At 40.2% G+C, this 27941-nt stretch overlaps 3 protein-coding genes across 6 annotated transcripts; 2 read left to right on the forward strand and 1 right to left on the reverse strand.

Annotated features, from left to right (window-relative positions):
- Window positions 1–5173: 5173 nt before the first annotated feature.
- Window positions 5174–21354, reverse strand: LOC108104069 (multidrug resistance-associated protein 1). Of its 4 annotated transcripts, XM_017209930.2 has the most exons (13): window positions 21185–21354; window positions 17954–18082; window positions 16362–17879; window positions 16153–16290; window positions 15584–15730; window positions 14683–14767; window positions 13803–14622; window positions 13347–13717; window positions 9555–9778; window positions 7133–7350; window positions 6552–7058; window positions 6108–6489; window positions 5174–6044 (listed from the first exon to the last, which is right to left on the reverse strand). In XM_017209930.2, exons 2-13 carry the CDS (start codon window positions 18005–18007, stop codon window positions 5853–5855), a joined length of 4656 nt encoding a protein of 1551 aa, XP_017065419.2. In that variant the 5' UTR covers window positions 18008–18082; window positions 21185–21354; the 3' UTR covers window positions 5174–5852. The 4 variants fall into 4 exon arrangements, with proteins under 4 accessions (XP_017065419.2, XP_017065428.1, XP_017065427.2 ...); XM_017209938.2 differs by lacking the exons at window positions 5174–6044; window positions 6108–6489; window positions 6552–7058; ... (1 more) ...; window positions 9555–9778; window positions 21185–21354 and adding exons at window positions 7694–7902; window positions 9069–9289 and having other exon boundaries at window positions 17954–18182; XM_017209939.2 differs by lacking the exons at window positions 5174–6044; window positions 6108–6489; window positions 6552–7058; window positions 9555–9778; window positions 21185–21354 and having other exon boundaries at window positions 7219–7350; window positions 17954–18180.
- Window positions 18479–27635, forward strand: LOC108104071 (PIH1 domain-containing protein 1). The gene is made up of 5 exons (XM_017209951.2): window positions 18479–18663; window positions 18741–18849; window positions 26590–27230; window positions 27291–27434; window positions 27500–27635. The coding sequence occupies exons 1-5, from the start codon at window positions 18595–18597 to the stop codon at window positions 27533–27535; spliced, it is 999 nt and encodes a 332-aa protein (XP_017065440.2). The 5' UTR covers window positions 18479–18594; the 3' UTR covers window positions 27536–27635.
- LOC121530265 (GATA zinc finger domain-containing protein 14-like) lies at window positions 21444–23725 on the forward strand. The gene has a single exon (XM_041819097.1). The coding sequence runs from the start codon at window positions 22468–22470 to the stop codon at window positions 23611–23613; it is 1146 nt and encodes a 381-aa protein (XP_041675031.1). The 5' UTR covers window positions 21444–22467; the 3' UTR covers window positions 23614–23725.
- Window positions 27636–27941: the final 306 nt, after the last annotated feature.

Genomic DNA, 27941 nt, shown 5'->3' on the forward strand with positions numbered 1-27941 from the left:
GGCCATCGTTTGTTTAGCCTAAATAAGGGAAAACCACGCCAATTGTTACCGAAAAAGGGCAGGGGAAATGGGAATGGAAAACCCAAAAGAAGGTAAGTGGGAATAAAGTTGCAGAATAAGAGGCTACTAAGTCCAGATGGACACGCTAATTGGCATTTTTTGTCATATTTTCCCTTCATAATTTCGTTTGATGTAAAGTTAAATTAAAAAAGTCAAGCGGTTTTAAAAACCATTTAAAGGGTGAACGAATCGGAGTTGAATTAGCAATAATTTGATTACTCATAAATTCACACTTAATTTTAATAGAAAAAAAAGTTAATACGCTTTCCATACTCTGATCCCTATTAAAGTGGATTACTCCATGCTAACATTTTAGATATATTATTGATAAGCTAGAATTTTTTCCATATTGCAGAATAAATGTTTTTTTCTGATATCTATTTAAAGTATAAAAAAACAGTTAATAGGCATAAAACATTAATACACATTTTTTGAATTCAATGAGCCTTGAAAGTTAAATTTTAACCCATCTCAAAAATATTCCAACCAGCACAAATAACACAAATAGATAAAGGCTTTTAGGCAAGGAAAACCCTCTCCTCTTCGAAAAAACTTCACTGAAGCACTTTTCTATAAAACAAAAGCCAAGGGATATCAGATGTGCTAAACATTTTGTTACAATGCTGTTCACATTAAAGTGAAGCTTTTTAGTCCTTGGTTAAGAAATCTCACCAAAGGAATCTTCATGGCAATCATGGATGTACCCAGAAGGGGTTGTAGGGATTTCCAAGATTACGAAAATATAATTTACTTAACAATAATATTATTAAATATTGAAATATTAAATAATATAAACCTTTAAAGTTTGCATCCCCCTAGGAGCACGCCTTTGATGACCACCACGAACTCACTCGCTGTGGGACACGTGTTCATCTAAATCTTTCAGTTAAAACTCAAGCATTTCTCACTAATGATGAGGGCGCCCCATCATCATCCACACCACAGTTCTGGGTCCCGACATCCGCTCTCCGCTCTCCATCAGCTTTTCTGGCCACTGTCTCCACACTTGTCCTTAGCCTGGTTAAACCTGTTAACGTTAACTTTTGTACTATCCCCCCGTTGGGTCTCGGCCTTCATCTCCACACCTCCAATCCTGCAGTCCTCCATCTGGGGACAAATTGATGGAGCCTCCTTTGGGGCTCCCTCGGCTCAGTCGTGCGCACTTGACCACACATTGGCGCATTGTCACGCGCCGGGCTCTCCAGTCCTCCCCCTTCGCACTCTCTCCAAGAGCCCCCTCCCCATCAAGGCCCCTGTCACATGTGAGTGACCCACCAGCATATTCATCAATAGAGTAGCAAATGCTTCTATCCGTTCCCCCGTTCGCTCCTTTTGGGTTAACAAAAAATCTGTTAAAATAAATCACAACAATTTGTACATTTTCGCCTCGTTGGAGATTCCCTCACATAAGGCGGGTGTTTTTCTCCAGGGGGGTTCCGGAGAGTTAGTTTCCCACAGTGGCGAAGATGATGGCAGAGGCGACACATGGCAGCCAGCAGGAATCCTTGAGTTCGTAGAGGACAATGTCTTCGCTTGGCTTGATTTTTTGGGCGATTAAGCTGTCATTTGGCTGCGGGTTGATTTTGCCCACTAACCCAGGAGCGTAGTCAACGGGGGGTGGATAATGGTCGATTATAACGTGTCGTTACTTAAAAAAATACTTTCTAAACAATTTAAGATACTGATCATGCCGAAAATGGTTTATATAGCATATAAAATATATAGTAGATTCTTTTTTTACGAATACCTCTCGAAGACCTGCCTCTGCCTTCATATACGTGACCTCAGAAACCTGTCCTTTGGTTTAGGCTGCGTGGGCGTTGTCCTGCTCAACTTATGACAGCTTTGATTGCAGTCAATTTATTAGCAGCTTGCCGCCAAAAGAAATCTGTTTGCCAAAGGTGAGCCGAGTGCCTGGGCGGGGGTAAGGTGCGATTATGTGTGTTGTACAAATGTCAGTCATAATTGCTTAATCCCGCTTTTTAATTAGCCGCCACCTGTGGCCGCCGCAACCGAAAATAAACAAAGCAAAACAAACCAAAACCAAACGAAGCCAAGCGAGCCAAAAAAAGAAAGAATTTCTCAAGCAAAAAAGCTGTGAATGTTTGCCGGGATATGCTTAAAACCCTATTACCATGGTAATCCTTTTGACAAATGAATTTTAGCATGGCCACACATACTCAAATGCACGGAGAAAAAATAGAAATGATTATATGATGATTTTTGTTATTTTTTTTACCTTAAATTATATTTTGAAATGGTATTCGAATAAAGGTAAAATTTATTTTAGAATTTTCATCAACTTAACAAGTTTTTCTAAGAAAAATCAGTCATAATCGACGCTCTTTCCCTTTAAACCATTTTCAACATTTTTCTAAAGTGCACACACACGCGAATTTACGCACACTCGCACTCTGGTACCTAGACAGGTAGCTGTCACATGAATATAAGGAGACAGACACCGAAAGAGAAGGAGGCGCGAAAATGTATGCTATAAAATCCGTATGCTCACTGTCACCTCTGCGGGAGTGTGTCCCATTTTCATATGTCTTGCATCATAGACAGGACATGAAAACCAAATGAAACCATTTGGGAGTTGGCGTCCAACAGTGATTCGGTTTTTGGATAATTTGCGGTTTTCCCTTGGACATCCGTCGCTTGCCAGTCTGGATTTTGTGAAACATTTTGGAACTGATTTGGCTCTCGTGTGAATTTCGCTCTGGATAAGAACTTTAATACATTTATTTTCGGTAAAATGCAGAGACAGTTAGCGCTAGTAGTGGATCTTATTTGGTAAAGAATGTTTGCAAGTGACTGGAACAAATATAAATTAAGATATATATTTTATTAATTTCTGTTCACAAAACTTAAAAAAAATTTAAATAAGCTTCCTTCAGTTAAGGGCACGCACTTTCACTCGCTTGACTTTCTCTCGCTTTCCAGGAAAATGTCGCCACCCCTTCCACTCACACTTTCAATTACAGAAAAAAAAATATGAAAATATTCATATACGAGTTTCGTTTTGTAAAACATTTTGATGCAGTAAGCAACTTGAGAGCAATAGAAAATGAAGCGCCGCATGACATCCACTATGGAGCTTTTTCAACATCCGAAATGGCTCCTTTGATGCGTGAGCAAAGCGATCTGCCGAAGGAGCTGCCCCCCAGGAGCCCGGAGGAGAGTCCTCGATATATATTTTTGTTTAGTTGCGTGGCACGCACAATCCCACAGCGGCCATAGAAGATGGCCCTGAACCAGGAAGGGATCCTTTTTCTCCTCTGCACGGTGGAGTTAAAGGATAAAAATCGTTTCATGTATGTTTAATTCTCTTATATATCTCTAATATTATTTTCAACCATTAGAAGGAAAAACAAACTGTTTTATGGCGAATAAATTAAACAAATACATCCTTATATATCACTTATGAATACCGGAAAATCGGTTCGATTCAACGGTTTGATTTTTTGACTAGGTTTCCGATTTCTTTCCACAGTGCTCGAGGCCTCAAGGAGCTCCTATGCCGGCTGCTGCACGGCGGGTGGCCAATTTCTGGGTAGCAACTTGCCATACATCAAAAATCTTTCACTCACTTTCGGCTGCCGCTGATGCGCGGGCAATAAAATATTCATTTGGCTCCTTTTCTGGTGAGGGCGATGCAACTTTCAAAGGAGTTTGAGCAGAGGGCGGTACAGGGCCACGCCTACCCATTCATGTCCTGGGGATCGGGGATTGACACTCCAGCCAGGAGCCAGAAGCACCCCTCATAAAAAATGTAATTTGCAAACAGAAGAAGAACAAAAAAATATATGCATTGATGTGTAGGTGGCGAGGGGGTTTTGAGGGCTGGAAAATAAGAAAAACATTTGAAATTTTCAAATTGAATTTGCCGCACGCTTGAAGTTTTGGGCTCCCCAGTTCCCAAACCCGCGTCGAGATGTATGCAAAAGGCGTTGCCAAGATTACCAAGTGAAAGACCAGCCGGCACACATAAAAGCCAGCGAAGGGGCTGGCTAAAAGGGGCTTTGAAACATGGCCAAAAGTGTAAGTGACATGAAAGCGGGCACACAAAGCGCACACAAAACCTTTAATAACTTTACGCTTTTTGTTTTCAAGTGCATTCCGCTGCCACGCCCCCAAAAAGTTCCCCACAAAAAGCGGAAAAACAAAGGCCTTGCAACTTTCACTTTGAAGTTCGTTTCGTCGTGCCAAAAACAAACTAAAGCTTGTCCAAGGACATTCATTTTTTGTGTACATATATATATATTTTTTGGAAATTTTTGGAAGCAACAACAATTCTCAGACCATTCAATACGTAATTTATGACCTGTTTATTGTCAATAAATGCAGCCTCCAAGCAACCATTTTGTGTGCGCGCCTAAATAAAGACAAATGGAATGCTCATTTTCCGTGGGTGGCTCCCAGCAAATATCTAAAATAAATACATATATCTCAAGGTGGATGGGTAATAAGTGGCTGGAAATTGTCTCCAAACAGTTTCGACTGCTTTTCGAGGCTTATAAATATAATTTATGGCCCGTCCACTGACACATTAGTCAGGCAAAATTTTGAGGCTAAAGCTTTAAGCTGTCAAAGGCAAAACCGAAAAGTTGCAAGGATTTCTAAAATGACAACACTATTGCTTTTGTTTTTGTCTTAGTTATTTGATTTGAAAGCTAAGGTTAAGTTACGTCCTTAACTTTGCAATTGTGAAATTAAAAGTGAAAGTGACTGACTCCAACCTATTTTTGGCAATTTTAGTTTTAAGGAATCATTACATTAACATGTATTTTAAAAATAAGTAATATTGCATATTCTATATAAGTACCTAAGGTATGTAAAAACCTTTCTGATTTCTCTCAAAGATGTATCTTGCTGAAAAATTTAAAAAATATAATAGTCTTGCTAAATGTAAGGAGTTGAATGCGACTGCGTAGGTAACTATAAAAAGCAGTATAAGGATATATAATGAAAGCTTTTTCAGAAAGCTAAAAATTCAAGGCTCAAACCAAAAAGGACTTTCAATAATGGAAAGCTTCTTTTATCACTGAAACAAATTTTCAGTTTTTAAAACAAGAAACCATAAACAGTTAGCCAAATAAAAAAACATCAAAAGTTTCACTTGGGATTTCCTGAGGATTATTCATCCCCTTTGTTTATTTTTGATTTAAGTAAGTACATTTTACAAAAGTTTTAATATATTGATTTAACTACGCTGACCATTTCTCTTACTGATCTTATCAGTTGAAGGCAAAAAATTCTTGAGTGAGTTTTGGGTATCATTCTCATTTTACATTTTTTTTTTAAATTTAAGTACATACATAAATATGTGGCAATCATCAAAGTTCATTTCATTCGTGGACTTATCGTCCTCGTTTTACGTCTGCTAACATCGGTTTCTTTTTGTTACATAAAAAACTAAGTACAATAGACAATAGAAAAATACACTTGACTATGTAAATACATATACATATTAAAAACGAAAATAGAGCTACCAACGAAGGCGCAACTGGCTTGAATAATTTCTCTTAGGCTAATGAACAATCAGTTGGTATTTGCTAATTTCTTCTGGTTATTGTTTTCTTTGCTTTGTTTGTTTGCTTTGTTTCATAGTTACTTGTCCTAGCCATGAGGTAGAGCATTTTCCGACTGCCAGTTGTCAGTGCCAAATGGCTTAAAGCTACCTTTCATTGAATTTCTTTTCGTACATCTATATTCTTATGGGTTCTTTTGTTGTTGGGGCACACACTCTTCCATTTGAGTTTCGTAGAGTTTCAAGTTGACATTCGTGGATCTTAAACTAGGTTGGCGTCCTTGGCCATACTGTAGAATGCCGATTTGGGATTGTCCAGCAGCTCCGTGGGAGAGGCAAACTCAGTGATTTGACCCTTGTCCAACACGATTACCTTGTCCGAATCCAAAATAGTGTTCAAGCGATGGGCAATTGTCAGGACAGTGCACTCCTTGAACTCCGTGCGGATAGTTTTCTATAAGAATAATTGAATTTTAGTATATTTTTTATAATTTTTGCCTATATTTTTGACACCCACCTGAATCAAATCATCTGTTTCGAGATCCACAGCTGCGGTGGCTTCATCAAGTACCAGGACCTTGGTCTTACGTAGCAGAGCACGTGCCAAGCAAACCAACTGGCGTTGACCGACCGACAGATTCTCACCACCCTCGGCAATCTCGTGGTTCAGACCAGCTGCCAAACTCTTTACAAAGGACTTCAGATGAGACAGCTCCAGAGCCTTCCAGATCTCGTCATCGGTTTTAATTTCGAAAGGATCTAGATTGATGCGCAGCGAACCGGAGAAGAGCACAGGATCCTGTGGGATGATTGTCAGACGGGAACGCAACATGTGCAGACCCATAGTGGCAATGTCCACGCCATCAATTGAGATGCGACCACCGGCGGCTTCAATGATTCTGAAAGGAAATGAATAATTTTTTAGGATAATCTAAACTTCAAAATGGAAATGGTTTCCTACCGGAACAAGGCCAACGTAAGACTGGATTTACCGGCTCCTGTGCGACCAACGATGCCGACCTTTTCGCCTCCCTTGATGTCGAAGCTAACTCCTCGTAGCACCAGATCCAGACCCTCGCGATAGCGCACCTGGAAGTTCTGGAACTCGACGCGTCCCTCCTGTGGCCAGTTCTTGGGCTTGCTCTTGTCCTGCTCCAATTCCCAAGCAGCTTCTTGCTTCGTCTCACCATACTCCTTAATACGCTCCACGGACACTATGTTTGTCTCGATATCGGAAGACATGCGCACCAGCCAGTTGAGGGTTTGGGTCACCTGCAGGGCATAGCTCACTGACAGACCCACCAGGCCGGGATTGGTTTGACCTCCCAAGACGGCGAAGAGCGAAGCGAACAGAATGATCAGATTTCCCACCATCTCCAGACGAATGGCCAGCCAACGGTTGGCAATCACGGAGGGATACTTGCAGACCTGGTTCTTGTCCACCTTGGCATCAGATTCCTCGATAAAACTGAAGTAATAAAATGGTTTATTAATAACAGAATAAAAATTATATGAATACATTTCACAATAGAGAAATCTTACCGATCTCCCACATTGTAGGCACGGATAGTTGAAGCTCCAGTGACAGTTTCGCTGAAGTGAGAATAGATGGGGGATCGGGAGACGGATTCCAGACGCATCAACTGGCGCGAAGTGGCTACATAGAAGCGCTGGGCGAAGTAGTACAGCAAGGCAATGGGCACGATCACGGCCAAGAAAATCGGCGTTGACAAACTAATAACCACAATGGTAGCCAGAACCTAGCCAATAGCAAAATAGCAATGTAAATTAACGCTGTTCAGGGTAACAAGATCGAATAAGAGTGCGACGATATGCAGGGGGTTAATAGGAAAAAATGATGAAAGGAAATTTGAAATGAAATTTGCCTTCTTTTTGGATCGAACGCTTTTAATTTGATGATGTTGGAAATAAGGAATAGGGGAGGGTCACTCATGAGGCGCCGCCAATGAGAAGATTAATCTGGACTAGTTAGTTGTTTGGTTAATGCCACTGGGGGGATTACTGCCGATGTGTATACACTTTTTGTAGCAATTTGAAGACGGTTCCTAGTGCCTAGTGCTGTGAAATTACCTCGTAAGCACACCAAATGCAATCATTAATGACCTGTGGCATCTTCTGGTCAACCGATTCAACATCTTTCGAGAATCGAGACAGGATGCGACCCACCGGCGTGGTATCGAACATGGTCATTGGTGCTTTCAGCACACTTTCGAGGAGCATCGAGTGCAGGACTTTCGCGGCATGCAAACTGCCCAGAGCAGGAGCCAGGTCCGAAAAGAATGACGTGAAACCTGCGATTAGGCAATTCAGTATGGATGGAGAATTAAATTTCACATCTAGTTATTCGAATTGACTGAAATCGATGCTCGAAAAAGGCTATTCGAGTAGGATAATCGTAAAGATGTTGCCTAGCCAATTCCCTAAATGGATACGGGGTTGGCTTACTCTTCAAAACAAATTATTTACTGAATATATTTTATTTATTAAGGTTATAGGATCGTAGCATTAAGCTTTATAATCAACATTCTAATTTACAGACTTGTTTATTTGTACGAAAACTTCTTAAAATTTCAGTAAATTCTTTTGTTTTATCGAGCTTTTAGGCTATCTATATGCGATTCCCAAGAGAGGGCAGACAACCACAGGAAAAATAATCTTAACCTAAGAGATTAGAAGTGAACGAGAATTACAACATGCGCCCGCCCCGTTGATCCAACTATATATATTTACAAACTACATCTGAGAATGTGGAATGCCGGAGAAAGCCTCAAATTGCTACGAGCCGAGAGTTTTATACAATGAAAATCATAACATTTGTTAGTTAAAGATTAGTTTTCAATATATTCTTGTTGATTGTTAGTTAGTTACAGCGAACGTACCCGAAACACTTGCGAGTTAAATACGCGTATTAGTTCTGGCAATACCACATCCAACTTGTATATATCGTTTGCCAGACGATCGAGTATACGTGCCCGGGGCTTTATGTCGAAAAAGGCTTGCGGGGCATGCATAATGTGGCCAAAAAAGCTGGACGAATATTTTCCGAGTGCCGATGAGGGCACCCAGGTAAACGATAACCACACTGGCTATATAGCTAAAGACTTGGGATATCGAAGTGAAATCTTATAAGTGCTGGACGGGACTTTACAAACTTTGTAAATATAATTTATGGCTTACTAAAGACAGGTTTAAGGACAAGGGTTAGGAGACAAACTACTTATAATATTAGGTTAAGGATTCTTTTTAGGACAATACAAATCAATCATTGGACATTTTTTTAGATTATCTGAAAATCAGTGAAACTTTGAAATAAACTGAAGAATGTAATGGTAGCCTAAAAACTAAAATTAAATGTCGATTTTTCGATCATGCTAACTGATTCTATCTTTTTTTTTGAAAACTACAAATTATCAAAAGTATAAAAAACTGTCCTTTTAAGTTTACATGAAGAGATTACCTGAAAGGCCGTGCTCATGACCATTCTTATATTAAGCGGCATTACCAAGTCCAAACAGTTGATATCGTTTGAACAGCGATCCAATATCCGACCCTTGGGCGTGATATCGAAAAACTCAGAGGGACAGTGCATGATGTTGTTAAAAAGTCGATGGAATACTCTAGATGAGGCGTGTAAGGTAGCTGTGAAAAGTGAAATGGCGGCGCCGTAATTGCAAAGCCCTAACTTGATTCAATGGGCATTAGAGAAAGAGAGGGAAACAGTTCAAATGGGATAAAGAGATATTATTAATGTTAGAGAGATATGAGTGAAAACTTCGGGAAAAATCTTTCTACAACGAAAGTTATGCAAGTACAAACCGTAACTCTTGTATAGCTACAAATCAAAAGTTATCATTTATAACTTATTAATCAATAATAACAAAATAAAGGAAAGAGAAAAAATACTGAAAAACAAATAAGTTGGGGTAATGAAATATGCAAATACCATAAAGATAAAGGTCATAAAGGAATCCATGGTGGCGGGCAACTCTTCGTCGACAACATCCATATCGCCGCTAAAACTGTTCAAGAGTCGCCCGATGGGAGTGATATCGAAGAAGCGGCACACGGAGCCTCGGATTATGACGGCCAGCAGCTCATTGTGGATGGTCTTTGCCGCCTGGAAGCCGCCCAGGTAGACGATGACCACCGCAAAGTAGGCTAGCACACCTGGGACAATCGGAAAGGTGAAAGAGGCGGAACAGGTGTACCCACAGGCACTTGATAAATTTCATGGGAAATTCAATTCAATTGGATGGCTGACTGAATGAGGCGATCTCCTACATTATCATCTATCGTAATTCGATCAACCGAAGCGTAATGACAGCTCCCACTTATAAAGAAACCTTAAAGTTAAGGCTCTGAGACTAGTAAATCTGCAGAGTGTGTTTTCACCATAGCCCCAGATTAGGATTGGGCTTAAACTAAAATGGTTTCAGTTCCCCTTTCGGGTCTTAGCGCACACAACTCACACATCCAGTAAATATTGTTTCTAATTTATGGACAGGCAAATAATGAATCAGATATCAAGTAAAGGCGCTTTGATCCAAAATAAAAGGCAAATGAAATTCAGCATAAACTTCTACGGTAAGTTATTAGATGATAGGTAAAGGGATGATTATGGTTTGGGATTTGTAATCAATGTTGGGCAGAGTGGGAAGAGGTTAAAAAGGATGGAGGTTAAAAGATTAAAGATTTCGTAAATTATAAGAGTGTACAGTTTTGGGTAGTAGTATTCGTTAGTAGAATGATGCTTTTGTTAGGATTTTCAGGCATTAGGTATCTAAGCTTTTTCCCGATTTCATCGGGCTGTGATGGAGGTTGGAAGGTTAAGAATCAATCTTTACCCCGAAGCAGGTGTTTAACAACTGTACGGTTATCGCTGGCAGCACGCTATCAACCGTATCGATATCCTTGGAGTAGCGACTTAGGATGCGACCCAGTGGTGTCGTATCGAACAATTCCATCGGCCATCTGAGGCCAGTTCTCAGCAGTTGGTTGAATACATTCATTGAGCTATGAAGTCCTCCGATGGCTAAAGCCAGCCCCGACAAATACTTGGATAGCACTGCATGTAACGTAAATCGGTTTTAATCGGAGGCTAAAAGAAAACTATCTTTCTAAGGGAAAAACTTAAGATTCAACTAATCATGCTTTTGTTGGTGTAAGCCCCCAGAGAGTTAGTGAGTAATTCTATACACTTTAAATATATATACACAACATAGAACGTTGGGGTTAGTGCCAAATAGGATTATTTTGTATTTTACTTTAGCATTTGTGCGGCAGGGGAAGACTTTTATTGGGATAGTGCCAATTAAAAGAAGTTAGTAAGTATAATCATAAAGTCTGAAGAGAAGAAATTTAATTATACTGCAATAAACTATACCATTCCCTATAAGAGTTCTTGTCTTAGCCTTTAACCTAATCTAAAACTATTGATTTGAGATTCAAATTCTTTGGGCAACATTGATGTGAAAACTTATGTGTAATCTGAACAGAGCGTTTCATACTAATAGGTCAGCTAAGATATAAAAATTATTTAACTATTTCGGAAATCTATTTAAAAAGATAAATTACTAAATTCGCTGCCTTACAGTTTTGAAACGCTCTTTCTATATAGAATAGACATTTACCGCAAACGCTTGACTTATGACCACGCGCCAAAGCATCGGTAGGACATTGTCGATCGTATCGACGTCCTTCGAGAACCGATTAACAATACGGCCGAGGGGAGTGGTATCGAACAGCTCCATGGGCCAGCGGAATACAAATGTCAGGAGCCTCTCGTGTAAGGCCTTGGAGCAATAAATGCACCCAAGGGCCAAAGTGAGAGAGCAAAAGAAGTATGAGGCAACTGGAAGTTAAATAGTTTATTTTAATCTTTTCTTAACCAAAACTTAATTGAATTACGTGGCGAAAGCAGGGACAAAACACTTTATTAAGCTATGAGACAACCTACAGAAAATAACTGACCTACTCAGCTGACAGGATATGGCTGGGAATTTTAAGATTGAAATGTATTGTTTGGTGTATTACCGCAAAAAATTGCAGGACGACGACTCGTAAGTTGAGTGGGAGAGTATTGTCAATTGTGTCTACGTCCTTGGAAAAACGATTGACAACCCGACCTAGAGGTGTTATGTCGAACATTTCCATGGGCCAACGTAGAGTGTCATGGAGCAGGACGTTGTGCATGAATCGGGCACTATAAACGCAGCCCAGCGAGAGGATCAGGGTGGATAGATACCCTGAAACAACTTCAGAGAGAGCGAAGACACGGGTACAACAATTAGTGACCAGATACCGCCACAAAAACCTCTTGCCCGCCGACGAAAGATCTTCAGCCGTGCTCTTTTTTTTACTTAAAATTCGTTTAAATTGTTTTCCAAAATGAAAAAAAGATCATTGGATATGAATATAAAGAGCACAGAAGAACATAATTATGGGTAATATTTTAAATATTAGTATGTGGTTATATATGATGAGCCAGACCATCAGAACCATGATACATAGAATGATTAGATTTCCCTGGTTGACTACTTAATGCCGTGCATGGATTAATATTTTTTGGCATTCGTTAATGCATATGGTCCCAATCCATTAAATTACCATAAATGCCTGCATGATGACGATACGAATGTTGAGTGGCAGGATATTATCAATTGTATCGATATCTTTTGAGAATCGATTGACAATTCGTCCCAGCGGTGTCGTGTCGAAAAGCTCCATCGGCCAGCGAAGGTTGTAGTACAGTAGAGTTTGATGTAATATCTGCGAGCACTTAAGACAACCCAATGAGACGGCGAGGGATTGGAAGAAATGCGTCACGACTAGAATTTTCCAAGTTTTGTTTCGATTTTACCGATTATTGGTCGATAATTTTGGTGTTTGTACATTAGAAAGGGTCGGTAGGTATTCACAAAGTGTATTAATTGGCTATGCAATACATTTACGCACACAAACATACACGCACAAAAGGAGAACTGTTAGTTAAGTGGGTTAAGTGCAATGCTCTGATATACGATAACATCGATCACTTTTTATCGATTATCAATATATGATTATCGCCTCTCAAAACATTTTCGTGTAGTATAATCTACATGTAGAGGACTGATATTAATAGCGTTTATTAATATAGAAAGCCTTTTGTGTCCGGGTTGGTAAGCGTGCAGTATTTTAAAGATTTATAGGTTTGAGGTGTTAGTGCTTTTAGTTTGTGTGCTTTGCTTGCGCTTGTGATAAGCTTAGTTAGTATTAGAAGACAGGGGCTAAGGATAGTTGAAACCGCCTACTGGTAGCTGAGCAGCATGTGTTCTCTTGATGGCAAATTTAGCAGCAATCAAATAAGCAAAACATAAAAAAGACCCCAAACCAAACATAAAATAGTTTATAGTTTATGTTCTAGAAGATGGTTTCAAACGAATAAAAGATTTTAAAATGCGGAAAAAGTTTGAAAATTTGAATATTATTTCAAGTAGTTATGGTAATGACTTTAGTTTCTAATACAAATAATGCCTTTTATCCTTTAGAAAATGTATTTTTGAAACCATCTTAATTCTTATTTAAATAACAGAAAAAACATAAAAACGTAACAAGAAAGCTAAAAAAACGTGCAATAAAATTATAAAACAATTAAAGCAAACTAAAACTAAGAAAACAAAATGGACAAAACGAACATGAAACAACGATAACTTCAAACGAAGATTTTAATAAATAAATCGAATCACAATGGACTTACCTTGACCGAATCCGAAGGCACCATAAACACCCAGATACATGTCCCTGAGGCCAGTGTCATTTCCGACGTTCTGATCATTTGCCCACTGTGTAAGCCACAGATTCGAGCCAATTTGGAAGGCTTGGAAAACAAAGTTAAGTACCAATGTAGCCACCGACAGGAAGATGCCAACGCTCTTGATGTAATGCTTGTATACGGCGAACTCCACACCACCAGTCTGTGATTTCTCAGTTTCAATCAGCTTGCCTTGGACCTCCTGCTTCTTTTTCAGGGAAGCAGCGGAGGCCACAGAATCATGGGAGTTTTGACGCTTGGCCCGTCGACGGAGACTTCCTCCTCCGCCCATTAAACTATCAGCGGAGGTAACGGAGCTAAGGATGAAATAGTAAAGGAATTAGTCGAGTGTTTTAGAATCCCCAGATAAAAAAAGATAAAATATGAATCCATAATACTCACATAGAATCCGACAAGCTTTCCGTGCGCGCCAACTTAATGGCCTTCTCGACACTGCCTAGCAACTCAGGGACATCTCCGGTGCTGGAGATCTGACGCTTGATCTGGTTAAGCTCCTCCTCCTCTTCATTGCCATCCTGCAGATGCTGGATGATGAAGTCGGCGAAGGCGCCCTTGTTCTTAACCAGTTGATCGAATGTGCCGCTTTCGCTGATTTCACCCATTTTCATTACGTATATGCTGTCTACCTGGGGCAGGAAAGTAACGCCGTGGGTGACCAGCACACGAGATTTACGGGCCAGCATGCCCTTGGGTCCGATCACCTCCTCAAATATGTGTTTGCCCACATGAGCGTCCACGGCGCTTAGAGGATCGTCCAGCAGATAGAGATCGGCATCACTGTACACGGCGCGAGCTAACGAGATACGCTGCTTCTGGCCACCTGACAAATTAATACCTTTCTCACCGATTTCCGTGAGATCTCCCGCCGACAGGATGTCGATATCGGCACGCAGGGCACAGGCGTCGATCACTTTGTTGTAGCGCTTCCGGTCGTAGGACTGTCCAAAGAGGATGTTGTCCCTCACCGTTGCATTCTGAATCCACGCCTGTTGAGGTACATAGGCCAACTTGCCCACGGTGTTGACAACGCCCGCAAGTTTCTCCATTTCACCAAGGAAGGCCTGAACCACAGATGACTTGCCAGAGCCCACTGTACCAACGAGGGCCACCAGGCTGCTCTTGTGCACTTCAATGTTGATGTTGCGCAACGTGATCTCATCGCCCCAGGAGAACTCGCCATTCTCAATGCTCATGGGATGAGCTGTAAGTATATTAAACGAGTTAATAATTATATCTCTAGAATTTTATTTAATTTTCTTACGCTTTGAGGAATCGTGGAGGACACTGTTGGGATCCAGTTCCTCACTGTTCAGGAACTTATTTATACGATTCACAGAAACTTGCGTCTATTCGTTCGCACATGGAAAATGGGAAATCGGTTAAAATAGTTTGCACAATATATGTTATTTTGATACACTGAATACGTTAGTAAAAGATTTGGGAAAGGAAAAATATGTGGGAGATGGGAAAAATGTAATAGTCCAAAACTGAATGAATGAGGAATATCCTCGGTGTCTGCCGAGGGTTTTATATACCCCTGCAGAACGAAAAAATATAAATGGGGATTGGTTAATCTTTTTAATTTGGAAGATTACCGTAGAGGGTGAAAAGGTTATTAAAGAATAAAAAAGAGCTACGAATGATATAAGGTAAACTTCTTTTAAACTTATATTTCTTTTGATGACCTATTTCTTTTATAACAAACAGACAAATATTCATGACTTCATCATTGTCTATAATTAAATCCCACTCAAATGCCCTCTGCAAGGGCATATTTAAAACCCCAACAAATGGTTGCCATTGAAACGGATGGAAAAAGTACCCCACCACCTTGTCTATGAAACATCGGATTTGGTTTGGTTCGGACAACTTTAAATCCCAGATGAATGAGATGATGTAAATTTAAACTGGATAAAAATGAATACAAGGAAAGAATAAAGGAAGGGAGAACTTTGGTTATAAGGATATCTTTCGGTGTTTTGGCTAAAAAAGAATTAAAATTGAGTAAATAAACATAAATCACAATCACAAAACGGCACAAAATCGGCGATCACAGTGGGGCTGGGGATTATCAAGAGGTGTTTATGAATATATAATCCCAACAGCCCCACTGTGATCGACTAAAGTGGTAGTATTTGGTATTGCAATCGAGCATAACTTACTTGCACCAGGTTGGTGATCAGCATGGGCAACATTGTTAACGGAAAACGGAGAATGTTGAATAATGATAATGAGACAAAGGTTTTGGTGGCATCAAGCACGTTATTTTCATCGATTAAAACGTAAGTGGCGAATGTGACTAATGAAACCTAAAAGATAATACACAATATCGTTTAAGGCATTGCTAAAAATGGTTGTTCTTGATCCTTGTTTTGAACTTGATGGAGATAAAGGAGAGGCAGAGATGCACCATAGCCGAAGAGGTTGTTATTCCATCGTCATCATGGTTGCCGTACCTCGGCTATGTCAACACTCAGCATAGGCAGGATGGTCAGCGGGAGTTTCATGAGGTCGAAGAGGGTGATTGAGACTAACACCTTCTCGACGCTCAGCTGATTCGCCTCGCTGATTAGCACGTAAGTTGCGAACGTGGTTAAGGAAACCTTGGATTGTTCAGACACGAAGTACATATATTTGCCAGATTAGTCCAATGTTATACGTCCAACTCATCTCAGTCAGCTGTAAAGAAATGTCGATGGCCACAGAGCCCTGCAGGGCTGGCATATCTTACCAGGAAGGGGGCGCAGGACCAAAGGAACGAAGTTCCCGCGTTCAAATAGGCCGTGGATCGCAGAGTCGCAATCTCCTTGTCACGGATGTCCAACACTTGCTTCTCGAAACTCGGCTCCCAGGCGTACAACTTGAGGACCTGTTAGGAATACAAATATAATTAAGTTAATCCCTCTCTCAAAATGTAATCCTTATCCTAAGATTACTCACCTTAATGCCACTCAGGACTTCGTTCATCAGCTTAACACGCTCGTCCTTGTACTTCATCTGCCTAATCTGATAGGTCTTGATGCGACTTGCAATCACTCCGTTAACGGGAATCAGGATAATCATCACAGCCAGACCGGCCAGCACAGACGGTCCCAATTGCTGCCAAAGGAAATACAAAGCCAGACCGATCTGCAGAGGCGCCGACCAGATCATGTTTAGGTAAGTAGTCAACTCCATGAAACGCTGGGCATCCACGGCCATCAGGTTGACGATCTCGCCCACGGTGGACTCCTTTTTGGTAGAGTTAGAAATGCGCAGGGCCTTGCGGTAAATGGCGTTGATCAAAGCCGTCCTGATCCGCAGACCGACAATAAACATGCGGTGGAAGTATTGACCCAGAATGAAGGTTTGGGCAGCGGCCAAAACGAAGAGCAAGACGGCGTACAAGATACCCTTCCACTCGGGCTCCGCTACTGTTTCTTGGGCCTCAACAAAAGTAATGATCAAGCTCAAGACTTGTGGCTGGGCAAAAGTCAGGACGTCGGTAAATAACTTCATCAGGGCGCCAAAAAGGAAGACGCCTCCGAAGGACTTGTAGATGGGCGGCATAATGCTGGCCATACCCTTTTTGCGGCCATTCTTATCACCATGGGGATTCTCAAAGGTCACATTTCCATTGCTGAACTGTGCTTTAGGTTCCACACGGGCTTTGCTCTTGTAGTTTTTGCGCACGTTTTGGTTCCAGTGGTGGGCAAAGATTGGCATCACTTCGGAGCAGCTGTCCTGGGGCCTCAGGTCCCACAGATCCTTCTCTTCAAGCGGATTGCGGTAGCCCTTCAGGGCCATACTATCGAACCACTGATAGGTAATCCTAGATAGGAAACTGGCCGAAAGCTCCGGAATCTCGTTCTCGCCCCTCTGGTACTTGGTTTGCTTGGGCATGCCGTCCGCAAAGCAGTTCAGGATCAGCATGATACAGGTGAAGGTGAAGAAGATGAAGAAGCTGGCGAACTGATACTCCTCCCAGGAGAAGTCTGGTTTGGTGGGCTGATCAGAGTTTAGGATATCCTGGCGATCAGCCTCCAACCGAACTTCAGTGCGGCAGCGAGGAATTGATAGCACGGTAAGCAAGAACCAAAAAAGGAACTGGCAGCCCGTGGTCTGCACGCCATACTTCCGATTCAGCGGGATGAATATGAAGATCAGCAAGAAGGTGGCGAACTTGATGATGGGACCCCAAACATCCAGGTCGTAGAGGGGCAGCTCAGAGTCACCGCCCTTCTTGATTAGAGCCATAATCAAATCCAGGGCAGTGATGACCAGCAGACCGAGATTCACCAAGGCCTTGCTTACGCTTAGCTTGTTCCATGGTATATTCCTATCCAGACTGGCTTTCAGGTAATAGAAGTCGAAAATTACGAATACCCAGTAAAAGGCGCAGGGCGTCCAGACCAGAGCCGTCTGCTCAAAGCATGGAGTGAAGTCAGGATCGGTGGTATACCATGTTTCCGTTGAGTTCTTTTAGGTGAAAGAATGGTGAAGAATGGAAACCCTATAGTTTCTGACCCTCATTCAACTGATAATGCACTTACCCAGAATGTGGAGCCGCAGAATCTGTCCATCGGCGAAAGTGTGTCCTCCGCCATGGTCACTCGTCTTCTCGACAACCTCTTCCACGTGCAACTGGGTTATGAATATAGCTATATCGGGCGATGTGGTAACTGTAAAGCAGCAAAGAAACAAACGGGTCTATATTTTCCGGCCAACAGCTGTTCCTTCCCAAGCCACACAACTACAACAACCGCTAATCGCAACAGTGGGAAGAGGTGTGTCCTAACAATGGTACTTTTCTAGTATTTAATGACACAGTGGGTGTGAGATAGCCGTGATTAATTTGTATTTCTTATATATGTTTAATAATTTATATAACATGAACTCTTTCTTTATCATTATTATTGTTATTATGAATTTAAATTTTTATTAATGTGAAAACCTTTTTGCCATAGGTGATTAATAACGATACTTAACATCTTCACGATATTAGATTCTAGTATTTTTTAAATGCGTTCTGGTATAATATCCCTTTCTGCCAAATGCCACACTAGACATTCTTAAACCGAGTTGGCAGCTCCTTTGTAAGAAATAAAAATTTTGTTTGTTGCTCGTCAAAAAGCACAAAAATATCATTCCATATTTATTAATTCGAGATTTGCTTTGGTTTTATTGAGTCAAAATGTCGCGTCGCTCAAATTTCATTGAGGGCAACGACAATTTTCGCGATCAGAACTTGCGTTTTGTGCGGGTAAGAAAATGAAGAAAGACGATGAAGAGAGCACCAAAAACCATTCATTTTATATTTTTGTATATCTATTAATGCAGAACGAGTTTGAGGACAACATTAACCAGTTCTTCGAAGGTGCTAATCCAGGCGGAAGTGGCCAGCAAAAGGCTCCACCGCGGGACTCGATAATTGTACAGCCGACCCCAGGTGAGTGCCGTCCATAGCAAAAACCGGAATTTCACAGGCTACCAAAATCGCTGCCGGTGAAACGTAGAATCCGGGAGATTCTAGCCGGCTAGGCATGACAATATATTTATGAGCTGCATGACACTTGTGTGCCCAATACCAACGTCCCATAATCTCTGCGAGTACGAAACCATGTCGACCAGATAAGCATCTCACGTCGCTGTCGATTACACGTTCAGTACAGTGAATCCGCGATAAGCCGAAGGGGTAGCCCGAGATCAGTGAGCGCAGCTATACACACAATGAAATAAGTAGCACTTCAAATGCGAAAGGGAAACGAGTCATAACCAATTTTAACCCTCAAATGCCTTGCTTATTTAAATAGTATTATATAATCTGTCCTTTTTTAAAAGATATTTGTGTTTAAAGTCAGGAGCTACTGTCTATTAACATTTGCTGTATTGCACAAAAACGTACATATATGGAATTTGATTAAATTTCATCAATATTAAGAATACAAAGACATTTTTTCTATGCAATCTATTAATAGCTTTTTTAAAGCAAATGCCATTAGAGATAATAAAAATTTTCACAATTTAAATCCTCTTTGTAATTATCTTCAGAGATCTCATCAGTAAATAATTATTCAGCGTAAACTTTTTAATCAATTATAAGTTTTTTAATGCAAGTAACTATATCCAATATATTTGTTTACCAATTATTCTAGTAAAATCAAAGAAGGCGTCATTTGTGGGTTAAAAGGGTCAGGCAGTATAGTTTGTAATCTAGCCCATCGTAATTGTGTGCTATGCAAAGATAAGTGTTTACGTGCTCAGGGCCACTTCGTGGAAGGTCTCATCGCGCCCACTTGAAGCGATAGTTTATTGTCCACCGATTGGTCATTGCCAATGACAAATATGCAACGAAAACAAGTTTTCCCGCCTCAAAGAAGAACTAATTTACACAATAGAAACAAAAAGAAGAAAGACAAACTTGGAGCTAATCTTGACCGGAGCTGCGAATTTTGTTAGAGGCGTTGGGCTAGTCACATTTTATGGGCGCTAAAAACTTGTTTGCCTGTTTACGCATGTGCTTAAAACATGCGGCTTTAGATCAAATTCTAGCACGGCACAAACGGGTATTTTTAAGTTAGATATAATTAATGGCGAAACCTGTTCCGCCAAGCAGCAGCAACGATTATATAAGCACAACAATCCGAAGACAAAAATCGCCAGTAAATGTAATAATCAATTGCTCAAAAGTCTATTGTTTTTAGTCTTACGCGAAATTTCTCTCTCAACAAACTACAAAAGCGCTAAGTCACGATGAGATGAAAACGAGATCTCTTGACTCTTCGATAAAATCCAAGGAAAAAGCACGCCGGATTTTTCTCCGGCTGAACTTATACTCTCTCTCTCACTTTAACATGACACTTTATTTGTTTTCTCTGGATCTTAGCCTGCCGGCATAAATTGTTTACACGCTTTTCTTAGCACCGACAAACAAACGTGATTTATTTACAATATATTAACGACACTTGACAGTTGTTGTCTTAATGAATGCAGAGCGATAAGGAGCTGACTTTGCTGCATTTTCAGCCAAGTGAAAACTCCGAAAAAGAAGGAACTTCCCTATAGCGAAAATGCTTTTTATAAGCAATTCTTTATCGGTGGCCCCCACGGCTGAACCTTATCGGTACCATATACTAGACTCTTCTATTGTGTTTGTCGTAATTCTGTTTTCCGGTTATGAATTGCAGTAATCCTTATATAGTTGCTTATCGCACACTTGTTTGCTCTACTTGTTGCTGCTGCTGCTGCTTCTTTGCCTCAATAGCTTCAGGGCCTTCTTTTTTCTGAACTGATTATCATCGTGATGGCAGAAGCTGTCGAAACTATAGACTACAAACTTTCATGGCCTCTGACGTCAGCAGTTGCAACAGTAATTACAGTAAAACCCACGAAGCTATTTATTTCAATTGTCATTTGATTTCATTTGAATTTAAGAATCAACCTTGCTCACACCAATTACACACTGTTTTTATCAATTAAATAATCGCGCTACAAGCATGACAAAACACTAATTGTTATTATCAAACAATTTTGTTAGTGAATCACCCATTTTTTTTATTTTGAGGAATGTTTGCGCGGGATTCTCTGATACTCGACGAAAATTTCACAATTTTACGGCAAAGATACTTTCACACCCACAACGAAAAATACAGATACATATTCACATAGATACGCACGCACACACACAAACTTGTTCCGCTTTGGGGGACTCCAACAACAACAATACCATCAGAAGCAACAATGGACGATGGTATCAATGCGACTGAAATGTCACTTATAATTACCTCGACGTTGAAAAAAAATCGCTGCGATTCGAACAGATCGGAGAGAATAGAATCGAAGCGGTTGGGATTGGATCGGTTTTGGATGGATTGAGGACAGCAATAGCAACAGTAGAGCACAAAATATCGACGAACAACCGGCTCGTAACGAGCTAAAAAGGCAACTGAATTCGAGCCAAGCGCTGCGAACAAACTTATTTGTTTTGCCCAGCCGTTCTCCCCAAAACAAAAATGAGATAATAGCCGCCACAGAGAGAGAGAGGGAGAAAACCCCATAAAACAAGAGTATATATACCAGTATAAAACGTTTGACTTCGCTCTTGTCAACGGTTTCCCCGATCAATTAACCCAATAAAGGTTCCCTCTCACTAGACAATGTTTGGGCAGAAAAAGTAACCCTCAGATACCGGGAGATATCTCTCGCTCTCTATGAACAATATTATGGGACTTTCCGGCTCTGGTGAAATTATTTTGACCGCGTGTAAAGCTCGCAGAGTTGCAAAAAAGCACACAGAGTGGAGCACTCTTAAGCATTTTGTTGTCTCAAGAGCAACAGAAGACGTCGAAAATGATAACGATAGCTTACCAAATTTGGAGGATTTAATGGGTGTTTGGTCTTGAATTCTACAAGTTTTTGTTATAAGCATGACCACCTACTGTTCGATTTGTTTGTACGTGAGACCAAGGGTTCCTTAGTAGCTTATCATTTCGGTTCGATTTGATTTCATATTTATATTTTATATACATATGTGTAAGCCAATGTGTTGGAATCAAAATAAAATACTCTTAGAAGTTACTGGAATCGAAAAAAAATTTCATTGAATATTTGAAATTTTATATATAAAATTGATAGCATTGTTTATCTAATCAATGTGTGCAAATGTTAAAATTAAAATATTAGATAGTGACTTTGATTCTTTCATAGATTGACAAAAACACCAACCATCAACCTGAGTCAGCAATTTGATACCGACAAAAAAGGCAATTAAGTATTAATGCATTTGAATTTAGTTTCCCATTTTACTTCCAAAATGTGGGGCCTGCATTTATTTTATTTAAACCAACAATGAATCCGATAATTCTGATATTGGTTTAATAAACAGTTTTTTTTTTTTTCAATTAACACTTTTGCATCGTAAATTATAAAATCTTTTAAATGTCATTGCACAAATTATTATTATTATTATTGCCGAGTAGATAAGATTGGAATAATGGTCTGCAAAACGTGACAAGGCTCTAACCCAAAACGTGTCTGATTTTCTAAATTTCTGATTTCATGTGGTACCATGAAATTAGGAAACATCGAACTGGACAATCGACGTCAGTTTCTACGCGAGCTGGGCGCCAGTCGTATGTTGGCTAACTCCCTGGCGAAGCGCAACTTCAACCTGCGCCAATTCCAGCGACAGAGGTACCGCCTTAGTGTTGAGCTGGGTGATGATCATCAGGACGTGGTTGATAAGGAGGTGCTGAGATCAATCGAAGAGGCGGTGGAGAACCCAGGCGGTGGTCAATCACGTCCTCGCACTCCTTCGCCGCCGCGGAACATCGATTGGAACGATAACCAGGCTAATTTCCCGGGAAATAATGACCGATCACGTCCGAGGAATCGTCCGAGGCAGGACAACATCCAAGGCCGCAGAAACAACACTCAGGAATTTGTGGAGCAGCGTCAACCGGTGCGGGAGCCAAATAATAGAAATTCTGGACCAATTCGTGACGTCAATCGCGGTAACCCCAGAGGAAATCCTGAAGAATTCAATCGAAACAATCGAAGTAACAACTTTGGTAATCAAAATAACACCCATCAAGAGCAACCGCCGAGAGACAACAGTCGGCGGTTTGCTGAACACCATCAACCGATACGGGGGCCAATCAATAAGAATTCTGGACCCGTAAATGGTCCCATCAACCGTAATCGGGATGCTGAAGGATTTAATCGAAACAACAATCGAAATGCGAATCCCCAAGAATTCCATCGTAATAATCGTAATGTCAGTCAACAGGAATTTAATCGGACTAATCGAAATGCACCGGAAATTAATCGAAATGAAAATTCAAATGCTCAGCAATTTAATCGTCCCAATAGGAACGTGAATCCGCAGGAATTTAATCGCTCTAACAGAAATTCAAACGCTACTGTGGGTGCTGAAGAATATAACCGAAATGCGAATAACAATAGAAACTTTCGCAATAATCGTAATGCGAATCAGCAGGACTTCAATCCTAATTATTCGCAGGGAAATAATCGTAATGATTTCAATGATGAGTTTCATCAAAATGATCGTAATATCAACAGTGTTGAGTTTAATCGAAATAATCGTAATATTAGCAATGACGAATTTAATCAGATGGATGTGGACGATCAACCAAACATCGATGATTATCCACAAGGAAATCAAATTAACCGTTATGCAAAACCCAAAATTTAACCGAAATACAAATCCCGAGGAATATAATTTCAACAAACAGAATGAATATCCTCAGGGATCAAATCGAAACACCAACAATCGTGGTCAAATGGCAAACAGAGGTAAGCCCTCAAACTTCAGCAACTCTCGGACAAACCACAATCGTGGATCTGATACTCAGAATTTCGTTCCAAAACAACAGCACAACTTGGATAGAAATTCTATAATTAATCAACGTAGCAATATTGGTGAAAACTTTCAAATGTCTGGAGACAGATTTGTTTTGCCTGACAATCACCTACAACATCAGCAGCATTTTAATAACGAAGATATTGACGATATGAACGAAAACAATCGCAGAACCCAAACTGGTCGCAATTATCAGCGCATTGTTAATAATAACCAAATCACACTCTGTCGCACGGACTGGATTGAAGCTAATGAAAGAAATTTTGTTGCTGAACGAGACTTCAATGATGATTTCCTTGAAGATCCTTGTTTCATTGATGATATAGATGGTGATACTATCAACGATGAACATTTTCGTGGACAGCAGCACGACTCTATGGGTAACCAACCCAATTTCCGGGAACATAGCAACAATGCTCGTAATGCATATGGACGCGATCGCAACTTTGACGGCAATAGGCGCCAGTTCGATCGAGAAATCGATCGGCGCAACTTAAGTGACAACTTCAATCAGCGAAACAACTCTTCACGTGGCGTTGACATCCAACGCTTTCCACATGGGGAAGATGACACATTCCAAGGCTCAAATGACCATATTCAATCTAATCAGTATGAACGAGGTTCAGATTCTGGAGATCGATACCTCAATAACCGACAATCTGGAGATCCCATTCCTAGCAGACAAACTGGGCCCAACCAAAACAGACGTAACTTTCCAAATGCTAAAAGACTTGCCAATGCTGGCGGTCCAAATCAAAGCAGAACTAATTCGAGTCAACGCATTTCTGGAAATCGTAACGCAACCAAGATTTCTGATGGTCCATATAAAAACCGGCCAAATACTTCAACGAATCAAGTAACTCGTAAAACTTCTAGTGGTCCCAACCAAGGAAGACCGAACTTAAACCAAGGCCGTGATGGAAAACCCAACAGTCGTGTGACGACTCAAAACAAACCCAATCAACCGGAAAACCTTGCCAGGAACACAAATCCTGATCCAACAAGATCTGGTCAGCAGGCAACTAAGAACATTACGGCTATGGCGAAGCCACGCGCTGGTAAGGGATACGTTTTTAAATTCATTATAAAAACCAAACTTAATGCGAACCAATTGAGAACTTTCTAAAAGCTATCCTTCTTGTACTTAATTTAATGAAATGGTTCTGCAAATTAATTTTACACCTACATTTACATGTAGCCTGGAATGCAAACGGTTTTTTTTTTTAATTTGGCTCTTAACAGAAAATTTTGTAGATTTCTTAATGGTTAGAATAGCCATTTAAATAGTTTCCCTAACGAAACTTTTTGGATAGAAAACACTTTCTTGGATTCGAAACTGAAGCAATGATACAAACGGTATACATTTTTATGAAATTTTTTGAAAAATAATCGGGTTTAAAATATAAGGAATACCAGAAACACCAGGACTCCTTTTTTGGTTTGCATTCCCAAATAGACGAAAATCCCTTCAAAATATAAAAAGCCTATTCAATTTTGCAGGACAAAAAAGAGATGCGGAGTCCGTAGAATTAGGAGTTCCAAATCGTGCTAAAAATTCCGACCCGAAACGCCGGAAAGTGAACACAAGCCGAAACTTTATTATAGGCGGAATTCGTCTGCCCTATATAATGACCAATCGCGTTAAACTTCCACAAGAAGAGGAAGAATCCTACGCGGTCACTTTCTTCGAGCAAACTCCTATCTACAACACAAACATTTATGCCACTGACGATGGCGATATTTATGACGAAGAAGATGAAGAGGAGATGTCTGATACAGATTCTCTGGACTCAAACCGATCTGATACACAGTCCAAGTTCAATGTTCAGAGCCCTGCGAGGAAGTTACGCGTCCAGCTCCGCAAAGAGTGGACAAAGGTATATAGGACCAATAACTACAAGGACTGGCGTGCCTGGTGGAAGGATTACAAGTGGTGCGGCAACGAAATTAACAAAAACCTCGAGAAGTTCGGTGATCGTAGTGTTCGCAACCACTTTGCGCCCGCTGGTAATAAGATCACCGACCAGGTGATCACCCACATATTCAAACAAGGTCACATGGGTCTGCTGAGGAATACTTTCAACCATTACCGTGATATGCGTTCGATTTTCCAATTGATGAACGAAAACTTCCTCGCAAATTTGTCTGAAGAGCAAATGCAGGAATTACAGGACTTAATTCGTGGTATTCCGAATCACTTATGGCTGTACAAGATCCGCAGCATGTTGTTCCTTTGGGAGAGATACCACGGCACACTAAAGCATCCAACGCCAAAAAATTTGAATAATGAAAAGGAATTTCAATCCATTGTACGAGTCTGGAAGAATCCCGCCTTTCACTGGCTTGCCAAGCAAGCTTTTGATGAGCTCAAGGTGGGTGTGAAAGTTTTGTCAGCAATAAAAGCAACTGATCACAAGTTTTTATAATTTTGATAAAACTACTCAGATATTAAGTAAAAGTAATATGAATTATAACCGTTTGATCAGATGGCTTTACTTTTACATATAAAACTATTCAACTAATACACTTATTTTGTTTATATTTCTAGGCAATAAGTGAAATCGCTTGGCCGGATCATAATAAAATCTATCCTCACTTGAAATCATAAATGAATAGGAAACGTAGCCCAAAAATTTGTCAACTATACTTTAAACTGTATATGGAATTAATCGAATAAATAAATGCTTTTTGCTTCTACAATGGAGAACTACGCTTAAATCGACATAAAACTTATTTGTTATATTAAATTTTTACTATATTAAACTTTAATAATTTTATCCGTTTTTCCATTCCTTGCCCTCTCCTTAGGAATCTGTGTGAAGAGTTTTAAGTTGAATAGCGACGAGAAATTCTTCATTAATGTGTGCCAAGCTACGGAAGTTCCAGCACCTCAAGATGTCACCGAGGAGGAACTGATTGCCATATTAGAATCCACTACACCAGGATCATATCGAGTACCCATGAGCATCTCAGAGCCAAGACATACCAAGGATCGTTCCGATAAAACAGTCGATGTGTGCGATATTGCCATCAATCCAAAATTTCTGGTTAAGACACAGAAATCCCAGCTTTTCAACAATTTCTTTATGCAAATTGTGGCTGAAGCTCTCAGCGAAAAGTACAATGTGCAGCTCAACATGGATAAGACTATTATCCTTAATAATCGCAAGTTCATTGGCACCTTGGTGTCTCATCGCGTGCGCAATGATGATGTTCAAAGGGCTCAGCCCGCACCTGGAGATCCGGTTGCTGTTAGAAACCAGAATACGGCAGTGAAACCAGATAATTCTGGAAAATTGGTGCAGGAGATCAACGAAAAGGATGCTGCAGCCATAAGGAATAGCCGCCAATTAGGAGAGAGAATGTCGGAGTTGCAGTACAAGCTTCGCGCCCGAGTTCGGGACGATAAAGTTGATGAAATCCACGCTGAGATTTACCTTCCAAACTGCGTTAGTAGAATAAAAATCCAGAAAGTTTATAAACAGAAAATTTACCAACTTACTTCGCAGGTTTCTTCGCATGAGGTTAATCTTGATGTTGGCGAGGATCGTATCCTAGTGGAATCCCTCAGACATGGCTATGTGTTTGACAAATTTGTCAACTACCGTCTGCAGCAAGATCGCGCCCAGGCTCTATTCGATAAAACTAGCAAGGTGACACACTAAGACGCCAAACAAGGGTGCATTATTTTTAATCTCGAATTTCTATGGTTTTTCAGATGCTACAAATCCGTATTCCTGTGTTTAGTAACTAAAAACATAATTATCGCGCAATAATAATGTTTGCCTTATGTAATGAATCATTACCCTTGTGATGTTAAAACCTTTTAATAAAATTTTTTTAAAACTCAAAAATTCGTAACTTTTATTTGGTTTCAGTTGGAAGAATTTCATCATTGCTAAACATTTTTATTTTAAAAATACTGACTGTTGCAGTATTATTTTTTATTAAAAAGGGGAAATTTATATTAGTCTACTCTAGAATTTATATACTTTATATACTGGATGGAAACATCACAACAAGATGACATTTTATTTTGAACCAGAATAAATTATTTGATTGCTCGTAGACTAAAAGTATTTTATGTATCGAAAATAAATCATATTTTCTTGATACTTTTCAGTTTTTTAAAAATTAGTTTATAATCATGCAGACATTCC

The sequence above is a fragment of the Drosophila eugracilis genome, unplaced genomic scaffold (assembly GCF_018153835.1).
Source record: "Drosophila eugracilis isolate 14026-0451.02 unplaced genomic scaffold, ASM1815383v1 contig_445, whole genome shotgun sequence".
NCBI lineage: Eukaryota > Metazoa > Arthropoda > Insecta > Diptera > Drosophilidae > Drosophila > Drosophila eugracilis.

Excerpts from the sequence above, each read along its gene's own strand:
- LOC108104069 (XM_017209930.2), bottom strand. The coding sequence starts at position 18,007 with ATGGCGGAGGACACACTTTCGCCGATGGACAGATTCTGCGGCTCCACA. Across the intron at positions 6,490-6,551 it reads CTTACGTTGGCCTTGTTCCG|AATCATTGAAGCCGCCGGTG; the intron begins GTAGGAAACCAT and ends ATTTCCTTTCAG. Across the intron at positions 6,045-6,107 it reads AAACAGATGATTTGATTCAG|AAAACTATCCGCACGGAGTT; the intron begins GTGGGTGTCAAA and ends TTATTCTTATAG.
- LOC108104071 (XM_017209951.2), top strand. The coding sequence starts at position 18,595 with ATGTCGCGTCGCTCAAATTTCATTGAGGGCAACGACAATTTTCGCGAT. Across the intron at positions 18,850-26,589 it reads AATTGTACAGCCGACCCCAG|GAATCTGTGTGAAGAGTTTT; the intron begins GTGAGTGCCGTC and ends CCCTCTCCTTAG. Across the intron at positions 27,231-27,290 it reads AGATTTACCTTCCAAACTGC|GTTTCTTCGCATGAGGTTAA; the intron begins GTTAGTAGAATA and ends CTTACTTCGCAG.
- LOC121530265 (XM_041819097.1), top strand. The coding sequence starts at position 22,468 with ATGAAATTAGGAAACATCGAACTGGACAATCGACGTCAGTTTCTACGC.